We start from the raw sequence: 26,172 nt of genomic DNA on the forward strand, positions 1-26,172 counted from the left end.
CAACCATGAATTTAAAAGAAATGCTTTCGAGGATACCACCTAAAATTATCTCACAGACCAGAGCATTGAATGCAGCCCACTTTGAGAAATATTAATGAGAAAGAAGGCCAAGCTGAAAGAGATCTTTATTTTCAAAAGAATACAAATACATTGGGGTAATAGAAGTCACATCATCTGGGATAGTCTGCTGCCTCTGAATGCAGACAGCACCCATCATTATAAGGCAGCTAGTGCCAATCCCTGCATTCTGTGATATCCCTGGCTTGCCTTAGGAGGGTCCTTTCTCCTTGTCCTTCTTTGTGGCAGGATGAGCAGAATTCAGCTCAGCCAATAACTACATTCCCATTTGCATTTTCATAACCAGCCCTTCAGTTCCCCAGGTGTGACTTTCATTTTTAGAACAGAGTTATTCAGTGAATGGATATGCAGTCCCTTTAAAGGGGCATTTATCACCCTTGATGAATCTTATTGAGGAGTCTTCATTGTCTTTTTTCTAATAGTGGCTCAAATTCACTATCAAGATTAAGAGGCAGAGCCTAGAGGAGCTTTGCTGAAACATCTTATGATAAAATGGATTACAGTCTTAAAAATAAGGGATGGATCAGATGGGAATCAAGCAAATTAACAGAAACACCCCTGAGTTTCTTGCAAGCAATATGAGCACTGTGGGTGAACCTGGAGGATGAGGTGCAGGAGAGTGATAGGTCACCTGGGCTGTCAGTCAGGAGAGTTGGGTGACCTTGAGTGGGAAGCAGGAGCCTCTGAATCCCTAGCCCCTTGTGTGTAAAGCAGCAGTGGTGAGGGTGGGGAGGGGGTCTGCAGAGATGGCCTAGGAAGGTGATGTGGAAAAGTCCACACGACACAACTTCCCCTGTCAAGGAAGTAAGGAAATGGGGATCTATCATCAAATCAGGAATCTGTAAGGCCACGCCCAGGTCCTGTGATTCCCTAGGAGGACTCAGTTGAGCTCATGTCTAAGATGCATTGCAGTGACATTTGTATATAACAAAACTAGCCCAGCACAAAGGTGTCCAACATAGCATCCAGAAGGAACCAGTAACAAGTTCCCAGGGTCCTCTCTAGGAGACTCATATAGGATGGGTGTACTTTCCCCAGCACGCACGGAAGCTCCACCATGAAACTCACTAGAGACTCAGTGTCCAGGGTTTTTACTGGGGAGTCAATGTGTAGACACCTTTCCTGGATATGTGTTTAGCAGAGCCCATGTTGCCTATGGGTGCTTCAGGAACAGTGAGCTACTCTTAGTGCCTATGGTGGAGGGAACCATACAAGTCTCAGGTACCAGGTGTCAGAGCAGCCTCAAGCTTGCGGGCAGGCCTTTCAGGATGTTGGCTCCTATTGGTTAGGTTAGGTCCTTCCTGCTCAGATTCGACATGCGCCACAGATATCCCTCGCCTGGCCCTGAGTATTTCCTGCAGTGCTGACTTCCAAGTGCCCTGCTCTAGTCCTGTCAGTCCACGTGTCCCTGCAGCAAAGCCTCCGCCTATAATACATGGCTGTGCCCTCCTCCTCCTCACTGATAAAGCTCATGTGATGTCCGATCCCTGTCACCTGGATCTAATTTTCTCTCAGACTCAACGTTCTTTGAATTATCCTTTAAGGAAAGAATTTTTGTTTTCATTTGTGTGTGTATGCACATGTGCCTATTTGCATGTGTGTGTATGTGTGTGTATGCGCGCGCGCGCGTGTGTGTGTGTGTGTGTGTGTGTGTGTGTGTGTGTGTGTGTGTGTACCCATGGAGGTCAGAAAAGGACCTTATGTACTTCTTGTTTACTAGTCAATTTTCTTTAGTTGTTGAAAAGTATATTCAGGTAATACTGAACTTACAGAAAATTCACCAGATAATATGAAAAGTGCTAAGTGGCTTTCCCAGCTTCATCCTGTATCTTTCCACAGCTGCCTTTTCTTTGTATGAGGCTAATTCAGAAATGGCTCTTTCACAGAGGCTGCAGAGACACTTGTGGTCTGGTTGGCAGCAGGGGGATTACAGAGGATTTTGTTTTCAGCTTTTGGCCTAGGTTCACCTACTAGTTTTCGGACTTTATGCTTAGCATCGCCAGAAAGGGCGTGGTTAGTTTAGCTGTCGGTGTGGAGGTCCTGGGAGCTCTGGATACCAGTGACTTTAGTCTAACCACACTGTAGATGCTTATTAAAGGGCTAGACAGCCAACATTGATGGTTCTGCAGGCTATACAACCTCTATCTCAGCTACTGGATTCTACCAGTGTGGAAGTGAATGTAGACAGTAGACAAATCAACAGTCACTCTTTGTGCCAATGAAGCTGTATTTACAGAAAGAGACAGTGAACCAGATGTGGGCTGTGGGCTGTGATTTTACAGTCTGTGATTCTGCTAATGGGGGATTAGAACAAGGTGTTCAGAAGACAGAAGACAGTATGGTTCTGCAGGATGCTGCCCTCCCCTGGGGTGGAGCATGGTTCTGCAGGATGCTGCCCTCCCCTGGGGTGGAGCATGGTTCTGCAGGATGCTGCCCTCCCCTGGGGTGGAACATGGTTCTGTAGGATGCTGCCCTCCCCTGGGGTAGAGCATGGTTCTGTAGGATGCTGCCCTCCCCTGGGGTGGAGCATGGTTCTGCAGGATGCTGCCCTCCCCTGGGGTGGAACATGGTTCTGTAGGATGCTGCCCTCCCCTGGGGTGGAACATGGTTCTGTAGGATGCTGCCCTCCCCTGGGGTAGAGCATGGTTCTGTAGGATGCTGCCCTCCCCTGGGGTGGAGCATGGTTCTGCAGGATGCTGCCCTCCCCTGGGGTGGAACATGGTTCTGTAGGATGCTGCCCTCCCCTGGGATGGAACATGGTTCTGTAGGATGCTGCCCTCCCCTAGGGTGGAGCATGGTTCTGTAGGATGCTGCCCTCCCCTAGGGTGGAGCATGGTTCTGTAGGATGCTGCCCTCCCCCTGGGGTGCAGTAGGGGGTCAGTTCCTCTTTCCTTGTGATACTTTCTGATGAGTCTGGAACATGCTCCTCTTTTAGCCCTTTAGGCTCAGGTGTGGTGACTGTGCCCAGTGCCAAAGTGCTGTCTCCCCATACTCTGACCCTACCCTTTGGTCATGACCTTGACCACATTGTTACTGTTGCTAGTTCTTCTATCCAACTCCTCTCCCCAGCTCTGTTGGAGAGCGTTTGAATACCCTGCTGGGACTTGGGGTACCCAACACTGACAGGATTTCTGAGAGATTGTACTTCTGATGACAAAACATGGAGAGCCCTAGGCTCTCCAGATCACTGTCTACCCTAGGAATCTGTCCTTCCTCCTCCCCTGTTCAGTCCCAAAGCTGTCATTCCAGCCTTAGAACCTCATCTATGGTGATGGCCTTGCAGGCCACTCAACAGATAAAGTGGCTATCATGGTGTGTCCCTCTCTGATAGACGGTCTTTGCCCTTGAAAAAAGTCTGTCAAACTGACTTTCAGCTTCCTAGGGAGACTCTAGTGGGAAGGCTGTCCTTGTTAATGTATTTTTCACTGTGTAATTGTTGAAGATGAGCCCTTCTCCTCCAGCTTTTACTATGGGGGAAGATATGCTATTTTCCCCTACGAAGAATCAGACTTACTTTGAAAGCGGTAGGATTAGCTGAAGCTTTGAAATAGCGTGTGAGTGTAGCTCGGGTTGGAAATATCCAAAGGACTGACTCATGAAATTTCAGGTAATTGAACTTCTGGAGGGAAGCAGACATGATAATAATAATTTTCAAAAGTTCTTTGTAAACTATTCCAGCTCAGACCTTTTTAATTCTGTCAGCTCAGAACCTGCCGGAAGTTTGCTTGTCGGGGAAGAGACGGGATTGCAGGCAAAGCACCTTGCAGTTTGATAGCAGGAAGGTTCGTGACTTAGTGGCTTGTATCTATCCATCCCTTGTTTGTTTGGTCTTAGTGAGCGATGGGGCTTAAAGGGGTGGAGAAGAAGATGACATGGGCATGAATTCAGGGCTGCCTTTACTACTTTAACATACCTGTGCCCTTGAACACATGGGTTAAACAGGAAGAACTTGAGGCTATGAAAAAGTAACTTGATTATCACAGCTGGCAGACACAGGATTCCCAGGAGCTAGAAGAAAGTCAATATGGACAAAGGAGGCTTGGGTAGAGGGTGGGTGTGGTCTTACTGTAACATGAGAAGTTTCTCAGCATCCCATCGAAGGAAGACTCTGGTGTGAGTGTGCACAGCTACACGTTTGTGGAGGACACTGGACAACCACAGCTAGTGTCCTTCAGGTGCTGTGCACCTTGCTGTTGAGGCAGTGTCTCTCCATGGCCTGGAGCTCACCAAGTAGGCTAAACTGACTGGCCAGTGAACTCCAGGGATCTGCCTGCCTCTCCCTCCCCAGGGCTGGAGTTTACAAGTGTGTGTTAACACACCTGGCCTTGGTGTGTGTGTGTGTGTGTGTGTGTGTGTGTGTGTGTGTGTGTGTGTGTGCAAGGCAAGGGCCTTAATGATGGCACCATCTCTCCAGTCCTCAGCGAACATGCTTACCCTAGGAGTATTCAGAGACAACAGTGAAGACTCAGACACCCACAGTAGCCGGGACAGGATATAAGTGGATGGAGAGATCTGGGTGCAAGAAAAATCTATGCAGACTCACAGATGCACACCTCAATTCACTTTTATGTAGAACTTGGGCAAACTGGGGTTGCACACAAAAGCAAATGGCTCTTTACATGGACCATGGTCACTTGATGATGGAGCTCTGTCCATCGTGAGTCACATGGGGACTGTTGCCATCTTTAATTCTAACCTCGGTGCTGTCTAAATTTTTATCGCTTAAAGGGAAACTCTTGATGTTTAAGTATTATCAGGTGGCTTACAAAAGGAAGACCATCCAGCAGATATTGTGGCCCTGGGGGGCCTGGGGATCACTAGTCTGTAGCCTCTCTGTTAGTGTGGGCAGGACCTTGGAGCACAGTCTATAGATGGAGGAGGCTAGCCTGGCTGTCTCTAACTATAGACAAACTTTCAAGGTCAAATTGATTATCCTCCAGCTTAGTACAGCAGCAGCTCCCTAATTATGTCAGAAGGCAGGATTATCTCTGATCATTTGAGCTAGGACTCTGGGTAATACATCAAAAGCAATATTTAAATAACATGCAGTCACGAATCGAGAATTCATGGCATTTCTTTGACTATAAAGCCAGATTGTGGTATCTCGTTTTCCCCATTAGTAGATGGGTTTTCCAGGCTGTTTTAAACTCATATTAGTGTAATCCAGTATTCTATTACAGGATCTCACTGTGAGGTAGCAGGCAGCCCTGTGGTTCCTACTTAAAGACCTTCCAAAAAATTGCCCAGACAGTTTAGATTTAATAAGTACCTACATATCTAGTTCTGTCGGAGAAGCTTGTTTAGACCCAACTATACACATCTCTCTCCAAACCAGTGTTCAGTGTTTTCACATCAGTAGCTTGAAATCAGTCACAATAATAGTATTTACACCATGGAAATGGGCAGGCACACAAGCAGAAGCATTTCTTTCTTGGAGAGCTGATTTACACAATTACCAGGATTTCCCTGGGCAGCTCTTTCTGCTGGAGACCTCCTCTGCTGCTCCCTTGAGATGTGAGTCTAGTTTACATTTTCTTTAAATATTATTTTGAAATCTTAGTTGTTATTCTCAAAATACAAGACAGGAGAAGGTTGCAGATATGAAACTAATTAATTTATTTATGTATGTTATGATACCAGAGATTCAACCCCGGGCCTCATGTAGGCTAGTCAGCTACTCTTGTCATGTAGCTACATCCCAAGCCCATGTATTTTTCCTCCTTCCTTCCTTCCTTCCTTCCTTCCTTCCTTCCTTCCTTCCTTCCTTCCTTCTTCCCTCCCTCCCTCCCTCCTCCTCCTCCTCCTCCTCCTTCTTCTTCTTCTCTCTCTCCTTCCTTCCTTCCTTCCTTCCTTCCTTCCTTCCTTCCTTCCTTCCTTCCTTCCTTCCTTCCTTCCTTCTTTCTTTCTTTCTTTCTTTCTTTCTTTCTTTCTTTCTTTCTTTCTTTCTTTCATTTTTTTGAGACAGTGTTTCACTAAGATTCCCAAGCTGGCCTTGAACTTGCTATGTTAATGTCTCATCCTCCCACAGAGCTGGAGTGAAGGGCTAGAAAACCAGTTATGGTGGTACATGCCTTTAATCCCAGCACTTGGCAGGCAGAGGCAGAGGCTATCTAATCTCTATGAGCTAAGGGCCAGTCTAATCTACATTGCAAGTTCCAGTCCAGGAGACCTGGCTTCAAATGAACATTTTTCACTTCTTACCTTTATAAAAATTCTCACTTTAAAGAAAAATAAAGTTGATAAAGAACCCAAGGAATTGTTTAACCATTGTTCAGTTTTGAGATATCTGAGTCCTTCTGATTGGTACTCAGTCGTTGCTTGGAAGAGCCAGTGTGTGGTCCCTCCTAGTAGATACCTTCTGTTTAAAACAAAAGGGTCCATGAGCAAAATAAGCCATATTGGTGTGGTCTAATAGCCAACTTCTCCCCCCACCCACTTCCTTAAATCCCCCCTCCTCTGTGCCCTGACACCTCCCACATCACGGAGAGTAAGTATGTCTGTGCCAGCCATTCTTATTACTGCTGCTCCTTAGAGCTATGGACAGGGCCTTACTGACTTGTATTTCTCTTAGCACTGATACAGAGCTGGAACCAATGAATGTTATATTAGTGAATGAATCCATGAGAACATGAATCATTGGCATCTAATGAGCATTCCTTGCATTGCCTTCTGATCTAAAGCAATTGTTTAATGTATAAGATGCAGTTAGATTTTAAAGAGAGAAATGCAGATTTTTCCTTTATCCTGAGGGACTTGTGGCGTGCTGGAACTAAATAGATTTCCTGCCTTCAGTGCCATTTTTGCCAAGTTTCATTCTTTCTTTTCTGGAACTTTCTCGAGTAAGAACCTTTTGCAAGGAAAATGCAACAACCATTTAACAAGATAGACATTTAGTTCAATAGAAGAATTTTCCTTGTGTGAAAAAAAATCACCAAAAGGACTTTGCCTCTGAAAGATAATTAATAAAAACCTGCCCATGTGTTGACAGATCTGACATCTTGTCTAATGCCTGGCAGAGAAGAAAGTATGGTGTGTCACAGTTAGAATAAAATGTTCCACTTTGCAGCGAGGCCAAGGAGGAACAATAATTATTTTTAATCTAGAAAAGGTCAGAGTCTGGTTGTTAAATTGACACAACATTGGGTCTGGAAATGTGTCTTTTCTAAACATCGTAGTCTTCTGGAGATTTCCCTGATCTCAATAGTAAATATTGTTGGGAATGGGAGGGATCGTGGAAGGACGTTTTCTTAATTGTCTTGTTGTTGTGATAAAAGAGCCGACAATTCAATTTAAGGGAGAGGGGAACATTTTGCCTCACAAGTCCTCATGGGATGGGGGTGTCCCTGAAGTGGCTGGTCACATTGCATCCATATTCAAGGAGCAGAGAGGAGGGGGGGAAATGGGGAGGGGGAGAGAGGAGGGGGGAATGGGATGGAGAAATGAGGGGAGAGATGGAGAGAGAGAGAGAGAGAGAGAGAGAGAGAGAGAGAGAGAGAGAGAGAGAGAGAGAGAGAGAGAGAGAAGCTTGTATGCTTGTACTCACAGGCATATCCAAGGCTCTTCTTTTTGTGATTATAGATATTGTCCAGTTGCTGATACTTATCACCATGGACAGTTTGGACTTGTACAGGTTTATTTGTAGAACTTTACCTTCCCTCACACAAGCACTTCACGTATTGTAGGCTGACTAACAGCCCCAACACATCTTCACACCCTAATTCACAAAATGTGTGGATGTCATCTGGGTGACCTAGAGAAGTAAGATTGACCATAGCAATCTTTATTGAGGGAGCTGGGTAGCAGTATGATGCAGAAAGATGATGTTGATAGAAGAAGAAAAAAAGAATGAAAAACAGGAATAACTGAGACACTCTCCTAATGGCTTCCAAGATGGAGGAAGGAGGCCTTGAGCCATGGATATCAGAGGCTGATCTGGGAAGGAGAGGAAACAGATTCTCCCAAATGCTTACAGCCTATGGACTCATTGCAGACCTTATGACTGGACAGTAGTGACATGGTTTCTAAGCCACACCAGACAGGCACAGCTTTTCTTTAAATGCACTGAAGCACATTCTTGTGGGTCTTTATTTCCCTGTTGAGTTTTCCATTTGAGTTTGCTTGATTAATGTGGAGCCTTAAACAGTAAGAGTTAATTCTTCTTACACAAAAAACTGATTTCACTGAATTGCTTCTGGCTGGGTTGGAGGCAGACAAGCCTCACCAATTCAATCCCATTTTGAGATGGCAAAACACCTTCCAATCATCTTGAGAACAACACCATAGCTTGTTATTCCCGTGGGAGAGGTTCCCGTCTCTTGAACCGGCAGTGCAGCATTTACATTTACCAAACCTCCGGCATGGAACATTCTTCTCCATAGTTTGCCACTTGAAAAATTTCAAATCGTTTTTCCAATATGGTCTTATCTGTGATGCGGTCCAAGCTTCCTCTCTCCCCTAAGAAGTGCCTTATCCCTTCCTCCACGTTTCTGCCGTACCTTGTACGTGCTGCAAGAGAATAATACAAATGACAGCCATGGTCGCGTGGAGCAGATGCAGGAAGCCAATCGCTGTCCTAAACCTTTTCATCCAGGGGCCTCTCCATCTAAACAAGTAGATCCATTCGTTTGCTAGACAAATGAGGAAACAGAGGCACAGGGGATCGGAATGCAGCTTGTCTTAGGGACCCACAACAGCTAAGTGTCAAGATTGGGATTAGAACCTATATTGTTTTAGCTCAAGTGTCTTCACCTTCAACTACTTGCTAGTTCTCTTCAGAATGAAACATGGTTTATTACACTACATTTATTACGTATGTTTTTCTTTCCTCCCAGATGTTTATTAAAGACTTTGTCCATTTCTCAGTCTCTAGCATCTGACCCAGAAACTAGCAGATAATAAAAATTTTGAAATTTGACTAAGGACTAAAGATCTTACATCGCATGCAAGGATACTTAGCTTCAACCCCCAGTCCTGCAAATGAGTAAATAAATGCATAGACAAACAAATAATAAATATGAACATTGAAAGGTTTGGGAATGTTGATCACATAAAACTGGGCACTGTGGTACACACTTTCAAACCCAGCCCTCAGGAGGTGGAGGCAGAAGGACCAGAAGTTTAGGTCACCCTTAGCTCCATGAGTTTGAAGCCAGTGAGTTTGAGACCAACAGAGACTCTGTCTCAAGAGAAAAGTAACAGTCCAGAGGTGTCATCGAAACAGGGAGCTCACTCACTGAGGCACAAGAGCAGACTGGAAAGGGAGGAACCCCATCTATGCCGATCAGAGCTCAGGAGAGAAGCATTTAGGAGAATTACTGCTAGTGTTGAGGTGTTGATCCCTTCCCTTCTGGAGTCCTTCTGGGGAGAATCCTCTGGCACTATTTCCTTTCCCCACTCGGAGCGAACTCGCTGTCTGCTGTGTGTCCCCCGTCTTCAATGCTGCTCCGGTCCCTCTTACACGGCGTCCCTGTGCCTTCACTTCCACAAATTTCACTTTCCTGTTTTCAAAGATCCTTGTCCTCCAGGGGACAAGAAGGCTCCTGGATCCTTCTACATCTTCGAAGATAACCAGCCTGGATCCCTCTGTGAGATATGTAACCTAACATATTCTCAGGGTCTAGGGGCCAGGGTGGTGACATTTTAGAGGGTCTCTCATTTTTTTCTATTCCCTATATATTGGTTCTCATCTCAGCATCTCAGCAACTGAGTCCAACAAATATTATGTAGCATCTCCCAAAGACAACATGGACAGATGACCCATTTGTTAAAAGCCACAGAAATGGCCTCACGGCCAGAAGGCAGACTTTTTATCAGACTATCTATGGACTGCCACTCTGTAAATAATGATTCAGAGACTTATAATTAATTATGAAAGCTTGGCCTTAGCTTAGGCTTTTTCCCAAATAGCTCTTATAGTGCAATTAACCCATATATATTTTTTAATCTACATTCTACTACATGGCTGGGTTACCTCTTCTTAGTATGGCACTTGCTCCAATATCTTGCTAGGATGACTTGCTCCAAGTCTGCTGGCGAAATCGCATGCCTAGATTCCCCCTCCCAGTTTCTCTCTCTCTTCCCAGAAATCCCGCCTATTCTCTCCTGCCTATTGGCTGTTCAGCTTTTGATTACACCAATCACAGCAATACATTTTCACACAGTGCACAGATATCCCACAACACAGACTTGTATTAATTCGGCCTTTGGTCTCATTCTTTTTCAGATTCATACAGTTAACTCCCTTTTAACTTGAGGAAAAGCTGCCCAGTCTCACTCAATCAGAAATGAGGTCCAAGGTGTTGGTTTCAAATTGTGCACATAAACAGCCACAGGACTCACCAAGGGACAAGAAACAGACTCTGGCTTGTCTCCACGGGAACAACAACATCATTTCTAAATATTTGTTACCTTAACAGCTAGGAAGGTGGCAGCTGCTTGTATTCCTGCAGCTTTAAAACACCAAGAACGTTTGGAGGGAGTTAGACTCCAGCAGAGTGTCAATAATAGGAGCTTAGGTGTGCAGACAGGTGCAGGTGTATGTGTGTGAGTGTGTGCATGAGCGTCCTGGGACTGCTGTCTTCTTAGGCTGTCCATGGATAGTGGGCCTTTATGAATCCTCTCAGCAGTCTGGGCTTTTGGTGTTTGGCAGGATAAAGACTCAATCAAAATACAGTGCTTTATCATTTTTGCGCCCTGCAAGTTAGAGACAGAGAGAGCAGCCTTTCTTTCCCATGAGCCTAAGGCCCTCCAAACTCTTGCTGCAGAGCTACTCAGACAAGAGCAAACCTGAGGTGCTTTGTGACAGGGAGAAAGCACCTGTCCATCCAGGCTAATAGCAAACACCGAGTGAGTCACTCCTAGGAAAACAGCCCTGGAAGATGTAAACAGCTTTGTCTGGAAGAATAATATCGGGGAAACTGGCTTAAGGGAAGATGAGATCTGAGGCTGTCCACAGCCCATGAGATCATTATTTGTGGCAGGGAGTTTCTTTGTATTTATGCTGCTTTGGACTCGCCGTGCTAATCTGATTCTTTCTGTCTTGCTATTTCTCACTGGCCACTGGGACAGGTTTGCAGAACCTGGGACATGGAAGCTCTCTGCCCAGGTTCTGTGCCTGTTCATTGTAGCACCAGCCAGGCCAGCTCTGGGACAGACATGCACAGACCTCAGTGAACTGGCCCATGGTGATGGGGTTGCTCCTTGCCAGCCACCTCCCCTGGATGTCTGTGTTCTGCATAGGGCCTTAATTAAGTCAGTGTGCTTTCTGCTGGACCATACTAACATCATAGAGTTCTTCCTCTGCTTTTTCATTAAAGGAGGAAGGGATCATATGGGACATTTCAGCACCTGGGATGCAGTGGCCACAATCATCCTAAGCTCACCATGTTAGTCACTGATTTCTGGTCAGAATGATTGCAATGGAACCAACAGTACAAGGTGTGTGTACCTTTGTGACTCGTCCAGAGACTCACATCAAGGAAGGCTCTTGGCTCCAGAGTCAGTCTCTAAAGTCTAAAGTGCACGTGGATAACTCAGATACCTGAAAGTCCAGGGGAGAGTGCCAGGGAGCCAGGGGGTGGGAGTTAGTTAGGCCTAGTGATGTGGTGCCACAGGGCAGCCCTGAGAAGTCCTCTCCATGCAACAGGAGGATTCTTCTCTATGACACACTGCATTGCTTCTCTGCTATTGTCACATCTGCTGACCAGGTCCACCCCGAGTGCTTCTGATTGACAGTTACGTCAGTTTCTTGTTTTGCTAGAACAAAATGCCTCCCGACAAAAGCCAGTCAGGGGAAAAGGGTTTTGCTTGGCTCACAATGTGAGGGTGCACAGTCCCTCATGGTGGTGACGTCAAGGCAGCAGGAGTGTGAGCCCGCTGGTCACGTGGCGACTGCAGTCAGGAAGCAGAGAGAGATGAAGGCTGGTGCTCAGCTTGCTTTCTCGCCCCACCCCCACCCCCAAGCCTGGGACCCCAGCCCGTGGAATAGTACCACCTAGGTTTAGGGTGGTTCTTCCCACCTCAATTCATCTAATCTCATTAACCCCTCTTAGACCTGTCCAGAGATTTGTTTCCATGGTGATTCTAAATCCCATCAAGGACAATTAAGATGGAGCATCACACACCACAACATGGAGGAGAAAGAGACAGTGATGGAGACAGAGAGAGAGACCGAGAGAGTTCCTTCCTCAAGAAGGGAGCTTCAGAGTTGGCGAGGCTCCTGAAACAGCACCAGTCAGGATAAACATACCCATCCCTTTTTAAAGAGAGAATGTTTGTGCCGTAGGGGAAAAGGGTGCCACAAGGAGAGCCCGGTGTCAAGAGGATGGCCTGATGACCTGCTCTTGGTTCTGGTCCTGAGTTCAGGGCAGGGACTCTTGGAGGGAGGACAGAGCTCTGAGCTGCTGCCACCTTAAAGGATACTTGGATCCCTTTACAAAAGTAGCCTTCCTTGCTCAGCCAGTGCAGGGAAGGGGCAGTTACTGCAGGACAATGACATGCACATGCCCCATTCTGTTCTTCTCTTGGATGCATGCATGTTCCTGCTGCTTCTGTTTGCACAGGTCTGAGCCATTATCCACTGGGCGGTTTTCTAATAGCACCAAGTAGTACTTTAATGACATCTCTTCCTGACTGCCCTGGGAACAGCAGCAAATTACATGCACTCATTTAAATGTAATGTGCAGAGATAACAATGAAGACGTGTGAGCAATCGATGTGTGGCTATCCCTCTGCAACAATCTCACTTGGTCTTCACAATAACCCATACCACACCACCATTTCTCCCATTTTCCATCTGGGAACACTGAGACACAGGTGACTCACCCGGGGTGACTCCAGTGAGCGAGCTGGGATTTGTACTGAACGCTGTAGCTCAGACCCGAGGTTATTGTCTCTCTACGACATGAATCTGCTTCCAGAGCAGACTGACGGTAATTTTCAAATAATGGGTATCCTTTGGTGATTATAAAACTCGATAGTTGCCATGCTCACAGTGATGCATCTGCACCTATTGTTTATGTGCATCGAGCACTAATGCATAAATGAGCACATGAACCGTATCCAAAGACCGTTATTGCCATGGTAGTGATGATATATTTGGAGTGCTCATAGGTTCTGCTCAACAAAGCTCCATAGGGTGTGGAGCACTCTGTCCAGGGAGGGTCTTTGTACCAGTGACACTGAATCGTGTTGCAGAAAAGGCCGAGCTGGCTAGGGAAGGAGGCCAGGTGTTAGTTCTTACAACATTAAGTGATGATGGTCCGTGGCCTGCCCCACACTTAATCAGAGAGTGGGGATCCATGACAGGATCACCTGCAGACACAGGCTTGAGTTCTGAGAAGGCAGATAGTACCTAGAGCATTCTTTGATGACTGAGCAAGGAGACTTTTGGCTTTAGGAAGTGCTATTAGTCTGGATTCTACTGTAAATGCAGTTGTGTGATTTCAAGGTATGCTGCAGCATTACCAGAGAGACACAAAATGACTCATGTGAAAGTGGGTTATATTGGATGAAGCAGTAAGTCTCGGGCTGGGGAGGGCTCTCAGAAGGTGACGTACTTGTTGCTCAAGAATGGAGACCGCAGTTCAGACACCAGAACTCATATAAAAACCGAGGGGTATTATGGCCGCCTGTCATTCCAGCATACAGGAGGCATAGATGGGGGTCCCTGGAGCAAGTGAGACTGACTAGTCTAGAGTTAGTGAGCTCTGGACCCTAGTGAGAGATTCAGCCTCATCGCATGAGATGGAGAACAGCTGAGTAAGACACTCATCACCCCGGGCCCTCACATGTGCAGGCACACATATGTGCCCATGCACGTACAAACATGAATGTATGCATACATAGATCCCATGTATACATGGAAAAAAGACGAGTTAAGTGTCCATTCCTCTCCCTTTGCTCAACCTCTTTCATTCCCAAGTTTAAGGCAGAGCAGTTCCTCTTCAGGGGATGGATTTATTAAGGTCCTTAGATGAGGTTAGCACCTCCACCCAGCTTTGAAATAGTCCCACAGGATGTCATGCTTTCCTTTCAACTTAGATTTTCATTTTAGTTAGTCGATTATTTAAATGAGGACTTGCCAATGCCCTTCTCCTCTTCTGGACCATAATACTGCGATAGTTAACGTCTATTGACCACCTCTCCTGGGCAACACTTTCCTAATTACATTCTATGAATCATCTCGTTGAGCCCACACACATCTCACTCCTCATGTTTCCTAGATGAGAGAAGAGAAGTGCAGGGCATCTACAGAGCACACCAAATCCATCAGCAAAAGGCCAACCAAATTGGAACAAGGAAAATGGTCCTGGTGACCACACTTTGGAAGGGTACACTGCAAGACTTCCCTGGAAGTCCCTGGCTGGGCTGGTTGGTGTTTGTCAGTTTGGTCCAAACCAGAGTTACCTGGGAAAAGGGAACCTCAGCTGAGGAACTGCCTTCATCAGATTGTCCTGTGGGCATGGATGTGGGAGGGCCCAGCCCATTGTGGGCAGTGCCACCCCTGGGCAGGTGGTGTGAGCTGTTTAAGAAAGCAGGCTGAGTAAAGCATGGGAAGCAAGCTGTGTTCCGTCACGGCCTCTGCTTCAGTGCCTGCCTTGGGTTCCTGTTGGCTTCCCTAAATGAGGGACTGTAACCTATCAGCCAAATAAACCATTTCCTCTCCCACTTGCTTTTGATGGGTGTCTCATCCCAGCAACAGAAAACAAACTAATGCTCTGGACCTGGTGTAACAGAGTCTAATGAATCTCAAGAGCTAAACTAATATCTTGAACAACAGACTGAAGTAATACCTGATGTGACACTTTTACCCAATTAAGTCACCTCCTTTGCATAGCAGTACCACTTTATTTTACAAGCTGCACTGGCTAGTTTTATGCCCACATGACCCAAGCTAGAGTCACTGGAGAGGAGGGAGCCTCAATTGAGAAAATGTCTACATAAGACTGGGCTGTAGGCAAGTCTTTAGGGCATTTTCTTAATTAGTAATTGATGAGGAAGGGTCCAGCTCATTGTGGGTGGGGCAGCCCCTGGGCCAGTGGTCCTGGGTTCTATAAGAAAGAAGGTTGAGTAAACCATGAAGAACAAGCCAGTAAGTAGCACCCTTCCATGGCCTCTGCCTCAGGTCCTCCAGGTTCCTGCCCTGCTTGAGTTCATGCCCTGATTTCCTTCAGTGATGAACAGTGATTGGGAAGTGTAAGCCAAACACATCACTTCATCCCCAAGTTGCTTTTGGTTTTGGTGTTTCATCACAGTAATAGAAACCCTAAGTAGGACACAAGCTATTTAGTTTTTGACTGGTAGATAACTTACCCCCTCCCCCAAATTCACAAAAATGAAACTATGCCTTTGGAAGGTCTACCATTGTTCCAACTCTTCCTAGAAGTCAGCAGATGCAAAAGGTTGATTTTTCTTTTAGAATTCTAGAAGTATCCTGAACAGACACTGTCGAGAAATCAGGACAAGGACCGAGCACAGAAAACATAGAGACTCAGGCAGAAATAACTATTCCTTGATATAACCAGAATTTCTCCCTCCTGGATGACTAGCTCGGTGTCCCTAGGGAAATTGTGCTTTTCTCAATATGTCTGGGGTGACTGGTTGACTGGTCTGGGATTTGAGGGCAGAATTAGCCAATTAGGAGGTTAACGTATAATCGCAGGCACAAGGTGTGACCTTCGCCCATTTCTGTTTAACTGAATTAGCATTAGCGGGTTATAGATTTTCTGCTCGCAACAATGCCGGCAAATTATTCTGAGCTCCAAGTCTGCATTCTGCAAATGTGCCACTTAGGATGTCAGCTTTATGATGGCTTGAGAAGGCTTCAAACCAGAGCCCAGTCTCTGGACACAGGGACACTTGCAGGCAGACCTGCCCAGACACTGAGCGACGGTGTCCTCCCTCCTCCTCTGATTTGAGAAAGATGATGTCAGGCAGGGTGGTGACTTCTCCACCCTTAGTTCCTCTGAAGTGGCTCAGCCTGGCCTCACCATCAACCTCCTGAGATTGATTCTTGCTCCTATTCCTTGGGGTTCAGTGCTTCCCAGAAGGCTGGCATTCACAGTAGAGCCACCCCCACCCCCACCCCCGCTCCTCAGCGGCCAACCTTTTGTATATTGTTTGGCGTTTGTGGGCGGAGAAGAAAATGTGCTTTCTACACTGCTGATGTGTCCTGGTTAAGAATACAACATCTGGTTTCAGACTTCGGTTTCTTTAAGAGCAAGTGCTGAATCAAAGTTTTGAGTGCAAATCTTTGGAGGGCTGGATTCAGATAAAGATGGATAGGGGTGGGGAAATCAGCCAAGGATAGAAGGTGGCTAGTGAAACCTGAATTATCAAGCCAGACACCCACCACGGTGCACAACTGGAGTGTGATCCTAGGTGGAAACCCGCAGGCCAATCATACACCCTCCAGCCATCTTGAAGGACAGGGGGCTGGGTTGTGTAAACTAAATCCCCTCCTCCACCATCACCAGAAGGCTGCCCCTGGGGATGTTACACGTCTAAGGATTCAGTGATGAAAATTTCAGCTCAGATTAGAGAAGCCTTTTATACTTTTTGGAGAGCTAGCTTAGAAAATTAAAACAAAGCAGCCTCTATAGCAGTGGTTCTCAACCTTCCTAATGCTGGCTGAGACCCTTTAATACAGTTCCTCATGTTGTGGTGACCCCCTCCCAACCATAAAATTATTTTTGTTGCTACTTCATAACTATAATTTTGTTGCTGCTATGAATCATAATGGAAATATCTGATATGCGACCTCCAAAGAGGTCTATATAGTCTGTAGCCTAGAGAGAAAGTCTGAGGGTCGGAAATGAAAAAGGCTCTTTCCAGGAGACAGGTCAGAGGACATTTAAACTTGGATTCAGATTCTGACTCCACCCATGTATGTGTAGATCTTGGGCATAGTTGATTTTCTTCCTAGAAGTTCAGGTCTTTTGCAAAAATATACCTGTCTGTGCATCATGAGGCTGCCGGGGAGACTATCCCAGATTATGTTCAGAGTGAGCTTAGCTCAGGACTTGCTGTGTGATAAGGGCTCAAACATCTTGGCTTTGCTTTTGAAGCCTCAGGAGCAGGCCTGTGTGAGTATGTGATGTAGATGCTGGGTGTACACAGGTGAGCCCCAGGGCAGGCCTCTCTCCCAGGAGATGGTAGTCTCTGCTTATAGATCTTAAGTCTGTTTTTATCTAAGTTAGACCTTGCCCCAGAGGGCATCATATACTTTCATATCCCAAAGCATGTAAGTGATTTCTGGGGAGTTATGAACAATTGTCTATTAACCCCACATGGATCACTCACAGATTCCACCCAAGTCTGGCTTGATGAGCCAGTGAGAATAATTGGGGCTACTTAGAGAAGCATGTGGCACCCAAGGATATCCTCGCCCTTTTTTTTTTTTTTTTTTTTTTTTTTTTCTGAGACAGGGTTTCTCGGTGTAATTTTGGTGCCTGTCCTGGACCTCGCTCTGTAGACCAGGCTGGGCTCGAACTCACGGAGATCTACCTGGCTCTGCCTCCTGAGTGCTGGGATTAAAGGTGTACGCCACCACCTGGCCTGGTCCTCACGCTTCTTAGCAAAGGTTAACACTTACATATCCTCTTGGGTGAGAGACTTCATGTACCTTGTGAGCCTCCTAGTGTGTCACTTTATGAGCCAAGCACCTCTGCCCGCTTCCCACCCATACATGAGAATGCTGATGGGCCCAATTTTATAAGTGTCTCTTAGGGGTAATCATTGTAGCTGCTCTGTTTTCAAACCAGCAATGGCCATGCCCTGCTTGGAGGAAAGTGCTTTACAATGGTATAGCCCAGGTTTTATTTTTGTTTGTTTTGAATGACAGATGATGAGAAGACATTCCTAGGACAAAAGTGAGGCCTTGGAGAGAATTGCACATTTTATATTTTCAGGAAGCCAAATTTGCAAAACTGAAAAGAAACCGGTGAAATTAATTACAACAGCCGCTTTTCTTTTGCACCATACATAAAATGTTATCGTTTCAATGCACAATTACTATAAAATTATTTTTTGATGGTTTAGATTCTATCTGTGGCTTGATAGAAATGAGTTGGGGAGGGAAGGGTTTATCTGTCTTACATATCTGGGTCGTGGTCCATCATCGAGAGAGCCAAGGCAAGAAGTCAAGCAGAAGCAGGGGAGATGATACTGCTTACTGGCTTGCTCCTCCCAGCTTGCTGAGTCAGGATCACCTGCCTAGGGGTGCACCACCCAAAGTGGGCTGGACCCTCCCACATCCGTCATCAATCAGGACAGTGTCTCACAGCCCACTATGGGTTGTGCCACCCCTACCAGGGTGACTCTGGTTTGTGTCCAGTTGACAATATTATACCTAACAATGCCTCAGTGTGGGGTCAGCCACACTGCTGGTGAGTGGTGGCCACCTGTGGCTCATTGCCATCATGGTAGACCAGGGTGAAGGTCCAAAAGACCTTGCAGTACTTCTAGAAGTAACTCCAGAGGGAAAGTTCTGGTTTTTTTTTCCTCCTTTTTGGAGATGACATCGTTCCTTTGCATGTATGAACATGAAGCTGGTTTTAACTCAGGCGTCACCGGAAAATGACATTTTTTGTAATGAAATTTCACACATGGCAACCATAGTGCGATTCTTAGCAGGTGTAAAACTCTTACGACATTATTTCTTTAACTTCAACTTAATGGAAGTCGCAGCACCTGTTCCTAGTTTTGCATCTTCCAAAAAAATCTCATTGCCAAAAATGAGCTGTTGGCAGCCCTGAGAGGTGCATCAACTTACCTCTTCATTTGGGGAAATGAAACTGAAACCTCAGCTCATTTCCAAAAGTTGCAGATTTTGTTAAAAGGAAGAGAAAGTTAGCAGGGCAAACATGTTGGCTGCTGTTGAAATATTGATTGCTTCCTTTCCTCAGGTGTTCCTTGTAACAGCTGCAGACGATTTGGACTGCACTCCTGGATTCCAGCAGAAGGTGATACACATCCAGCAGCCTGCTGAATTCATTGAGGACCAGCCTGTTCTAAACTGTAAGCCATCCCAAGATGCTCTGGGGCCACTCATGTGGATTTCCCTGCTGTTTGAATGTATCTCAGGGTGTGGGATTTTCTCATGTTTTCTGGTCACATTTCTTACGTCACTGCTTGGGTCCTGGGTGGATTGTTTCAATCAAATGACAGACTTTCCAGCTTGTGGATTAATACAGGGCGTGTATCTCTTCTTGGTATTTTGTCTCCAATGAGCCCACCTGCCCCACACCCAGAAAGGGGGACTGCCAGCCTCCAGGGTAACTCTGTACTGTGTGGAGAGAATGAATTCTATTTTTGCAGGGCAGACCCAAGAGTAAAATCATTGCCTTCTTATAGATTGCTGCTCTACCTGGCTTTTCTCACATGTGGCATTAGATCAAAATAATGTTGAGGGCAGGATATTGGCGGCTGGGAATTTGTAGACATAGGAATCAAAAACTCTTGTTCTCAAAGCCGATAAGATGATCTTGAAAAAGATTCAAATCTTTTCGGCTGCTTCTGCGGATTAAAGTCAAATTCCCCCAATTCCAATTGATTTCCTGAAAATGTGCGTCTCTCCGATCTGGTTACAATCCTGCACTGTACTTAACACCAATATTATCTCACTTTACCTTTAAGAGAACAAAAGCCTGGAGACAAATGCCTAGTGAGTGCCGTTTTTACACACTAGAGTTTGAAATTGATGGTAGAGCTAACCAATTAATTATAGACTTTGAGCACCGTTCTTTGAACATTTTTAAAGATTTATTTTATTTTTAATCATGTGGCTGTATTTGTGTATGTGTGTGCACATGAGTGCAGCTTCCTGAAAAGGCCAGAAGAAGGTATTGGATCTCCTGGAATGGAGGCACATATGGTTGTGAGCTGCCCTATGTGGATGCTGGGGACTGAACTCTGGTCCTCTGCAAGAGAGGTAGGTGCTCTTTACTGCTGAACCATCTCTCCAGACCCCCCATTTTTTGATATTTGAGGATAATAGATATGCAAGCAGTGGCCTAATTTGGTCAGATGCTCAAAGGCACCTGCAAATAGGGTGATTGCATATGTGTTTGCTCTTACAGACTTAGGGTAGCCTTTTGTGCCAGCCCCATTTCTGTGGGACATGGATGATGTGTGCATATCAAATAGCTTGACTGATCAGAATATTCTAGGAGGCTGGTACCTGTTATAAGGATTTAAAGGAACATAGCCATGATGCTGGGATATTGAACATCAGGGTCTCCAAGGCTGGGAACACCCTGGCACAATGACACCAATGAGACCATGACAATTAGAGTCTAGTGACAAGGTACAAGACCAGCACAAGAAGTGAGTCCCAAGATACAACTTCCTAGTAACTGTGTTTCCGAGTGTGACTCCGGGGTCAGGCCATCGGGAACAATCAATTTCGAGTAGAACTTGCTTGATGACAAACATTCTGACCTTCCCCTTCCCTCATTTCTGTGTCTGTCTGTCCATCTGCCCATCTCTGTCTCTTGCTTTCCTTTTTTTTTTCTGTTTGTTTGTTTGTTGCAAGTGATTATCCCAAATGGCATCACTGTTAACATGTTGGGAAATGCAAAGCCACCCTCAGTATGGAAATTAATAGCGCTGGTATGCAAAGCAGGCCCATAAATGTGATTGCTTCTATAATCTTCATGACATCAAACAGCTTCCAATTCACCACCAAGGAGCTAGGAACAATCATAGTTTAGAGGACTTTTTAATTTAAACTGTACCATACTGTACATTCCAATATCAGAGGTGTGTGTGTGTGGTCTTAACCCCCTAAGTAATTAACTTGGTTATGGCCATTGCTCCTGTGTAAGCTCCTAAATGCTAAATGAGAGCAGGCTTATTATCTATGACAACACACTCAGGGAAACCCAGTGATATGGGAATCAATCACAGTTTAAAATGTTGTGTTTGTGTGTGAGATGTTGGGTCAGCAAACTTTGGTTAGCCCCTCTAGTGAAATTGCTTGTCCATATCTGTCACTAAAACAAAATACAAGGAGCAAATACAAGGAGGCAAAATACAAGTGCTGGCTAGGTGCTTGTAAGAACCTCTCAAGGCGACAGGGAATGGAGTCTATTCTGAGTAGTCCGTGGATGAGGTTAACTGTGTCTAGCTGGGGAGGAAAGCTTGTGGAGACTGGAGAATACCTGTTGAAAATTGTTTCAAACAACCAGAGTCTTCAAGAGGAGAAATGCCCAATCTATTCCACCCATAATGAAGAAGTCAAAGCCTTTAGTATAAAATGGACAGTTCCAGTACTTTTCAGGCACTTCCACCACAACTCTCTCTCTTCTTACTCATCAGGTTTTTTTTCTGTGCAATTTTATTTTTATTTATTTATTTATTTATTTATTTATTTTGGTTTTTCGAGACAGGGTTTCTCTATGTAGCTTTGGAGCCTGTCCTCGAACTCACTCTGTAGCCCAAGCTGGCCTTGAACTCACAGAGATCCACCTGCCTCTGCCTCCTGAGTGCTGGGATTAAAGGCATGCACCACCACCACCCGGCTCTGTGCAATTTTAAAGATTTATTTTTAACTAATTATGTGTGTGCGCCTGTGTGGGGCTATGTCCACCAGAGTGGCAGTGCCTACTGAGGCCAGAAAAGGTTACCAGATTCTCTGGAGCAGTGTTTCTCAGCCTTTCTAATGCTGCAGCCCTTTAATACAGTCTCTCATGTTGTGGAGGGCTCCCCCCCAACCATAAAATTATTTTTGTTGCTACTTCATGACTGTAATTTTGCTACTGTTATGAATTGTCATAAAGATCTGTGTTTTCTGATGGTCTTAGGTGACCCCCTATGAAAAGATTGTTCGAACCTCTAAAGAGGTCATGACTCATAGTTTGAAAACCACTCTGGAGGAAGAACCTCTTATGAGCCACCTGACATGGGTGCTCAGAACCAAACTCAAGTCCTCTGGGGGAGCAGGATGTGCTCTTAACCCCCAAACCATCTCTCCAACAACCCCTTCTACGCATCTTAAAAGATTCAGCACAGACCCTTCTGTCTTGGAAAAAGTGTAAAGAACCAACTTTGAGAGGTTTACGTGCTGATGTGAACTAACTCCTGGATGATAAATGGAAAAAACTCAAACAGAGCCAGAAAGTTAAAAACAAAAAAAGCTTGGCTATTTGAATTTACATATTATAGATACATGGAATGATTTGTGATGTTTCAGTAATGTAGAAATAAAAGCTGATGTTGTCTGGGTGCTGGAGGTTAAGAAGAAGTGGGTGAGTGACATGATCCTGGGCCTGTTCATGATGTAGGCACTTTGTAGGCTTTCTTTCTTTGTAATATTTAAGAAATTTGGTTACAGGCCAGCATGATTACTGAGTAGGTAAAGACACCTGTTGCCAAGGCTGAGGACCTGGGATCAATGCCCAAGATCCATGAAGTGGAAGGAGAAAGCTGATTCCTATAAGTTGTCCTCTGACTTCTGGACATATGCTGTGCCATATACATATACACGAGCACACACACACACACACACACACACACACACACAGAGAGAGAGAGAGAGAGAGAGAGAGAGAGAGAGAGAGAGAAGGGGGTGGGGGACAGATAAAAATGTTTTAAAAATTAAAGAAGTTTGGTTGCAAGTCCTTGCGAATTTTTATGTTACCAAGGCAGAGTTACAGCATAATCAATTAATCGACTGCACACTGTAGTGTTTTACAAAGTCACCTGAAGTGTTGGCCCTTTACCTGATGGATAGAGCACCTCTGTTCATATCTGGGGTTTGGAATTCAACCACTTCTGTCTTCCGCTTTCTGGGGTTCTGGGGGGGGGGTGTTTATTCTGTTCCAGGATTCCTGCTTTCTTTGTTCTGACAGTACTATTTCCTTTTATCCTTTTTCATCTTTTTCCTTGCTTCCTGGTGACTTGCCTTTTCCTGCTTTAACCATTACTAATGGTCACCTCACTCCTTTTATTTCCCTAATATTTTATTCACTGTTCACTCCAGTACATCTTCCCTTCAGTTGTTCTAAAGCCTTTTATTTCCTTCACATCCAAATAACTCTTTATTCTACTCCCCTCACTGCTAACTAGACTTGCTTTCTTCTTTAAAGGGCCATTTTTCAACAAGCTGCTGGGATCAAAACATGGCATCCCACTCTCTCTTCTAATGTACCCAGCGGTATTCTTTTACTGGATCTTTCTGAGTACAATGCAAAGCCCCCGAGCTCATCATAACTTGGCCAAAACTTTTTTGGTTTCATCTAAGTCTTGAAAGGCGAACTGGGAAGGGGAATTATTTCCAGTGCCCATGAGAAGCACAAGGAAAGGGGGAAATGCAATTAGAAGGCAGCACACTGGGGTGGCTACCTAGGTACCTAACCAGGATGGGAAACACCAAGTTACCAAGTGCAACATCCTGCCTCATTCATGTCAGCTCAAACTAACCTTCCTAACACCACAGGGATCTGTGGTCATTGAGTTCCCTAGGGGATACCATGTTTGTGATTACCCCAGCCTCTGCTGGTAGGAGTGTTCAGCATCCACGGTCCAGAATGGACATCCCATTGGTCACCTGGACATTACCAGGACTGTATTCGTCTTCATATTTTCATCCTCTACTGCTTAGGCCCCCTAATATGTATACACACAAACCAAACACAAAGCTGCACAGAGTGATTACCACAGTGAAGTGTAGTCGTATTATTAATCTGACTCTCCTTCTAGTATGACAGACAGACTGGAGGTCAAGAAAGAGTGTAGGAAAGTATGATACCCAAGATTTCTAACTATCTCAGCTTGAAAGTGATGTGGGCCATCGTACTCTGATCCATCAGCAGACTTGGAGCAAGGGAGGCTAGTAGCCTTCACATGCAGATGCTAACAAGATGGCATTATTGCATTAAAACAAAATAAAACTCCTGACAAAAGGGACCACAGAGGAAGCAACTTTCTCAGGGAAAACCAGAGACCCTGGAGAAGATTTGGTGCACTTGAGAATGAAAGCAAGGGCATGCACCTGTTGTTCTTAGCAGAACATGCTTTCCATTTAGCCATCAGTCTTCCTCAGACCAATCCCTACAGCCATGAAGAATGAGGCAGGACAGGAATACACGAGAGACATGGAGACATAGGGTAGTGGTCATGCTGATCTGTGCACTGTTTGAAGTCTTGAGCCCTGGCCTTGTGTGTTGTTCCCGGCTATCAAGAGTCCCTTGGCGTAGCTAGAGTTTTCCTGCCTTGCCCACAGTCAGGACAAATCTCTGTCACCCGCCACCTGCCAGTCCCACAGACACTCAGACCCAACCAAGTAAACATAGAGACTTATATTGTTTAAACCTAATGGCTCAGGCTTCTAGCTGTCCAGTTCTTACATCTTAAATTAATCCATTTCTATAAATCTATACCTTGCCACGTGGCTTGTGGCTTATCGGTGTCTTCACATGCTGCTAGTCATGGCGGCGGCTGGCAGTGTCTCCTCCCACCTTCCTGTTCTCTTAATTCTCTTCTCTGTTAGTCCCACCTATACTTCCTGCTGGGCCACTGGCCAATCAGTGTTTTATTTATTGACCAATCAGAGCATTTGACATACAGACCATCCCACAGCACCTTGGAATCTAGCAACAGCCTTTAGAGGAAAGATATTCTTGTGTGACCTTTTTCCAGATGAGAACACCTAAGACTGAGTTAAGTGAAGCAGTTTATTCAAGCTGATATCTCTTATAGTTGCAAGAGTCAAGATTTGAACTCAAAGCCAGGTGATGGTAGCATGTACCTTTAATCCCTGTACCTGGGAGGCAGAGGCAGGTGGATCTCTGTAAGTCTGAGGTCAGCCTGGTTTACAGAGCAAGTTCCAGGACAGCCAGGGCTACATAGAGAAACCCTGTCTTGGGAAAAAAGAAAAAAAAAAGAAAAAAAAAGATTTGAACTCAAGACTCTAAGGCACTGGTTTTCAATCTCCTGTGTCTGGAGTCCCATTGTTTTGGTTGATGGTGATGGTAAAACATTAAGGAATTTTGTCATTTAATTTTATCGTTGTTTTCATCAACTTAGGTGAAGGAAAGCCTCCACAGCAATTTTTTTTTAACACTCAGAGCTAAATTCAATCTTCCTCTATAATATAGAAAAAAATGACTCTTTTTCCTGGTTTTGGATTGATGCCAGGACATGTTTCCTATGATCCCTCTGTTCCTGGCTTCCCACTATCCCCATATATACCCTTGACCCAGATGCTGCCTGGTCATGCCACCGTATTACCAACCTTGGTCAGCTGCCAGGTCATCCAGGGAATCATTGGTATGGCATTAATCACATTTGTACTTAATGCATACGAGAGTCATGGCTTTTCGGTGTGTTTTTAATTGACTATAAATCAAATAGGGAGCTTGAAAAATGAAGGCAATTAATGAAAAAGTGATGTGAGAGGTGTTTTGCATCCTAACTTGGGAAGCACACAGTCAGTGAACTAAATGTCCAGACAAAGGCCCCTTTGACCCTGCTGTGAAATTTTCAATGGGATGGTGACAGATGATGGCCTTTCTCACCTGGCCGGTGGGAAATGCATCCTTGCTGAGATCTAGCTGGCTTTTCTCTGTCTATATTCTTTTATTCTGGAGAGTAGAAACCTGTAGGGAACTCCTGAGGCTTCCATTTTATGGCCATCCTCCATATTTCTAAATTACACTTAATTACGGAGAGATTGACTGAGGAGCAAGAGTATTTAATGGCACCGGGTCTGCTGTGTGGGTAGAGCTGAGAAAGGTCAAAGTTTCAAGTGTTGTCTCTGTTTTAAGCTGTCACAATATGCCAAGGGAAGTTACTCTGTGGTACTTAAATCTGTCTATCATTATGTCATCGAGTAAAGTTTGGGGTGGGACATGGACCTCTCCACGTGAACAGTATTCTGCTGCAACAGAGCACTGTAAGAATGGCATCTTCTTCTTTCTTCACTTCCCTCCTATCAATGTATTTTTAGAGACCTTGTAATCAGCCAATTAATGTTTATCAAGATCCTCATGGGTGCATCATTAACAACTACATTATAAATAGGAAATCATAACTGAAAGGTTGTATGCTAAGGAATGAACTCACATTCGCCCACAAGGAAGAGATGAGGGGAAA

General features: G+C 45.1%; 1 protein-coding gene across 2 annotated transcripts in view; it reads left to right on the forward strand.

Annotated features, from left to right (window-relative positions):
• Cdh13 (cadherin 13) overlaps positions 1-26,172 on the forward strand; it is a 1,005,873-nt gene that overhangs the window by 199,287 nt on the left and 780,414 nt on the right. For both annotated transcript variants that reach the window (XM_028875721.2, XM_028875722.2), the window contains exon 2: positions 18,984-19,095. In XM_028875721.2, the coding sequence (XP_028731554.1) occupies positions 18,984-19,095 (112 nt within the window). The remainder of the gene's footprint in view (positions 1-18,983; positions 19,096-26,172) is intronic.

The sequence above is a fragment of the Peromyscus leucopus genome, chromosome 5 (assembly GCF_004664715.2).
Source record: "Peromyscus leucopus breed LL Stock chromosome 5, UCI_PerLeu_2.1, whole genome shotgun sequence".
NCBI lineage: Eukaryota > Metazoa > Chordata > Mammalia > Rodentia > Cricetidae > Peromyscus > Peromyscus leucopus.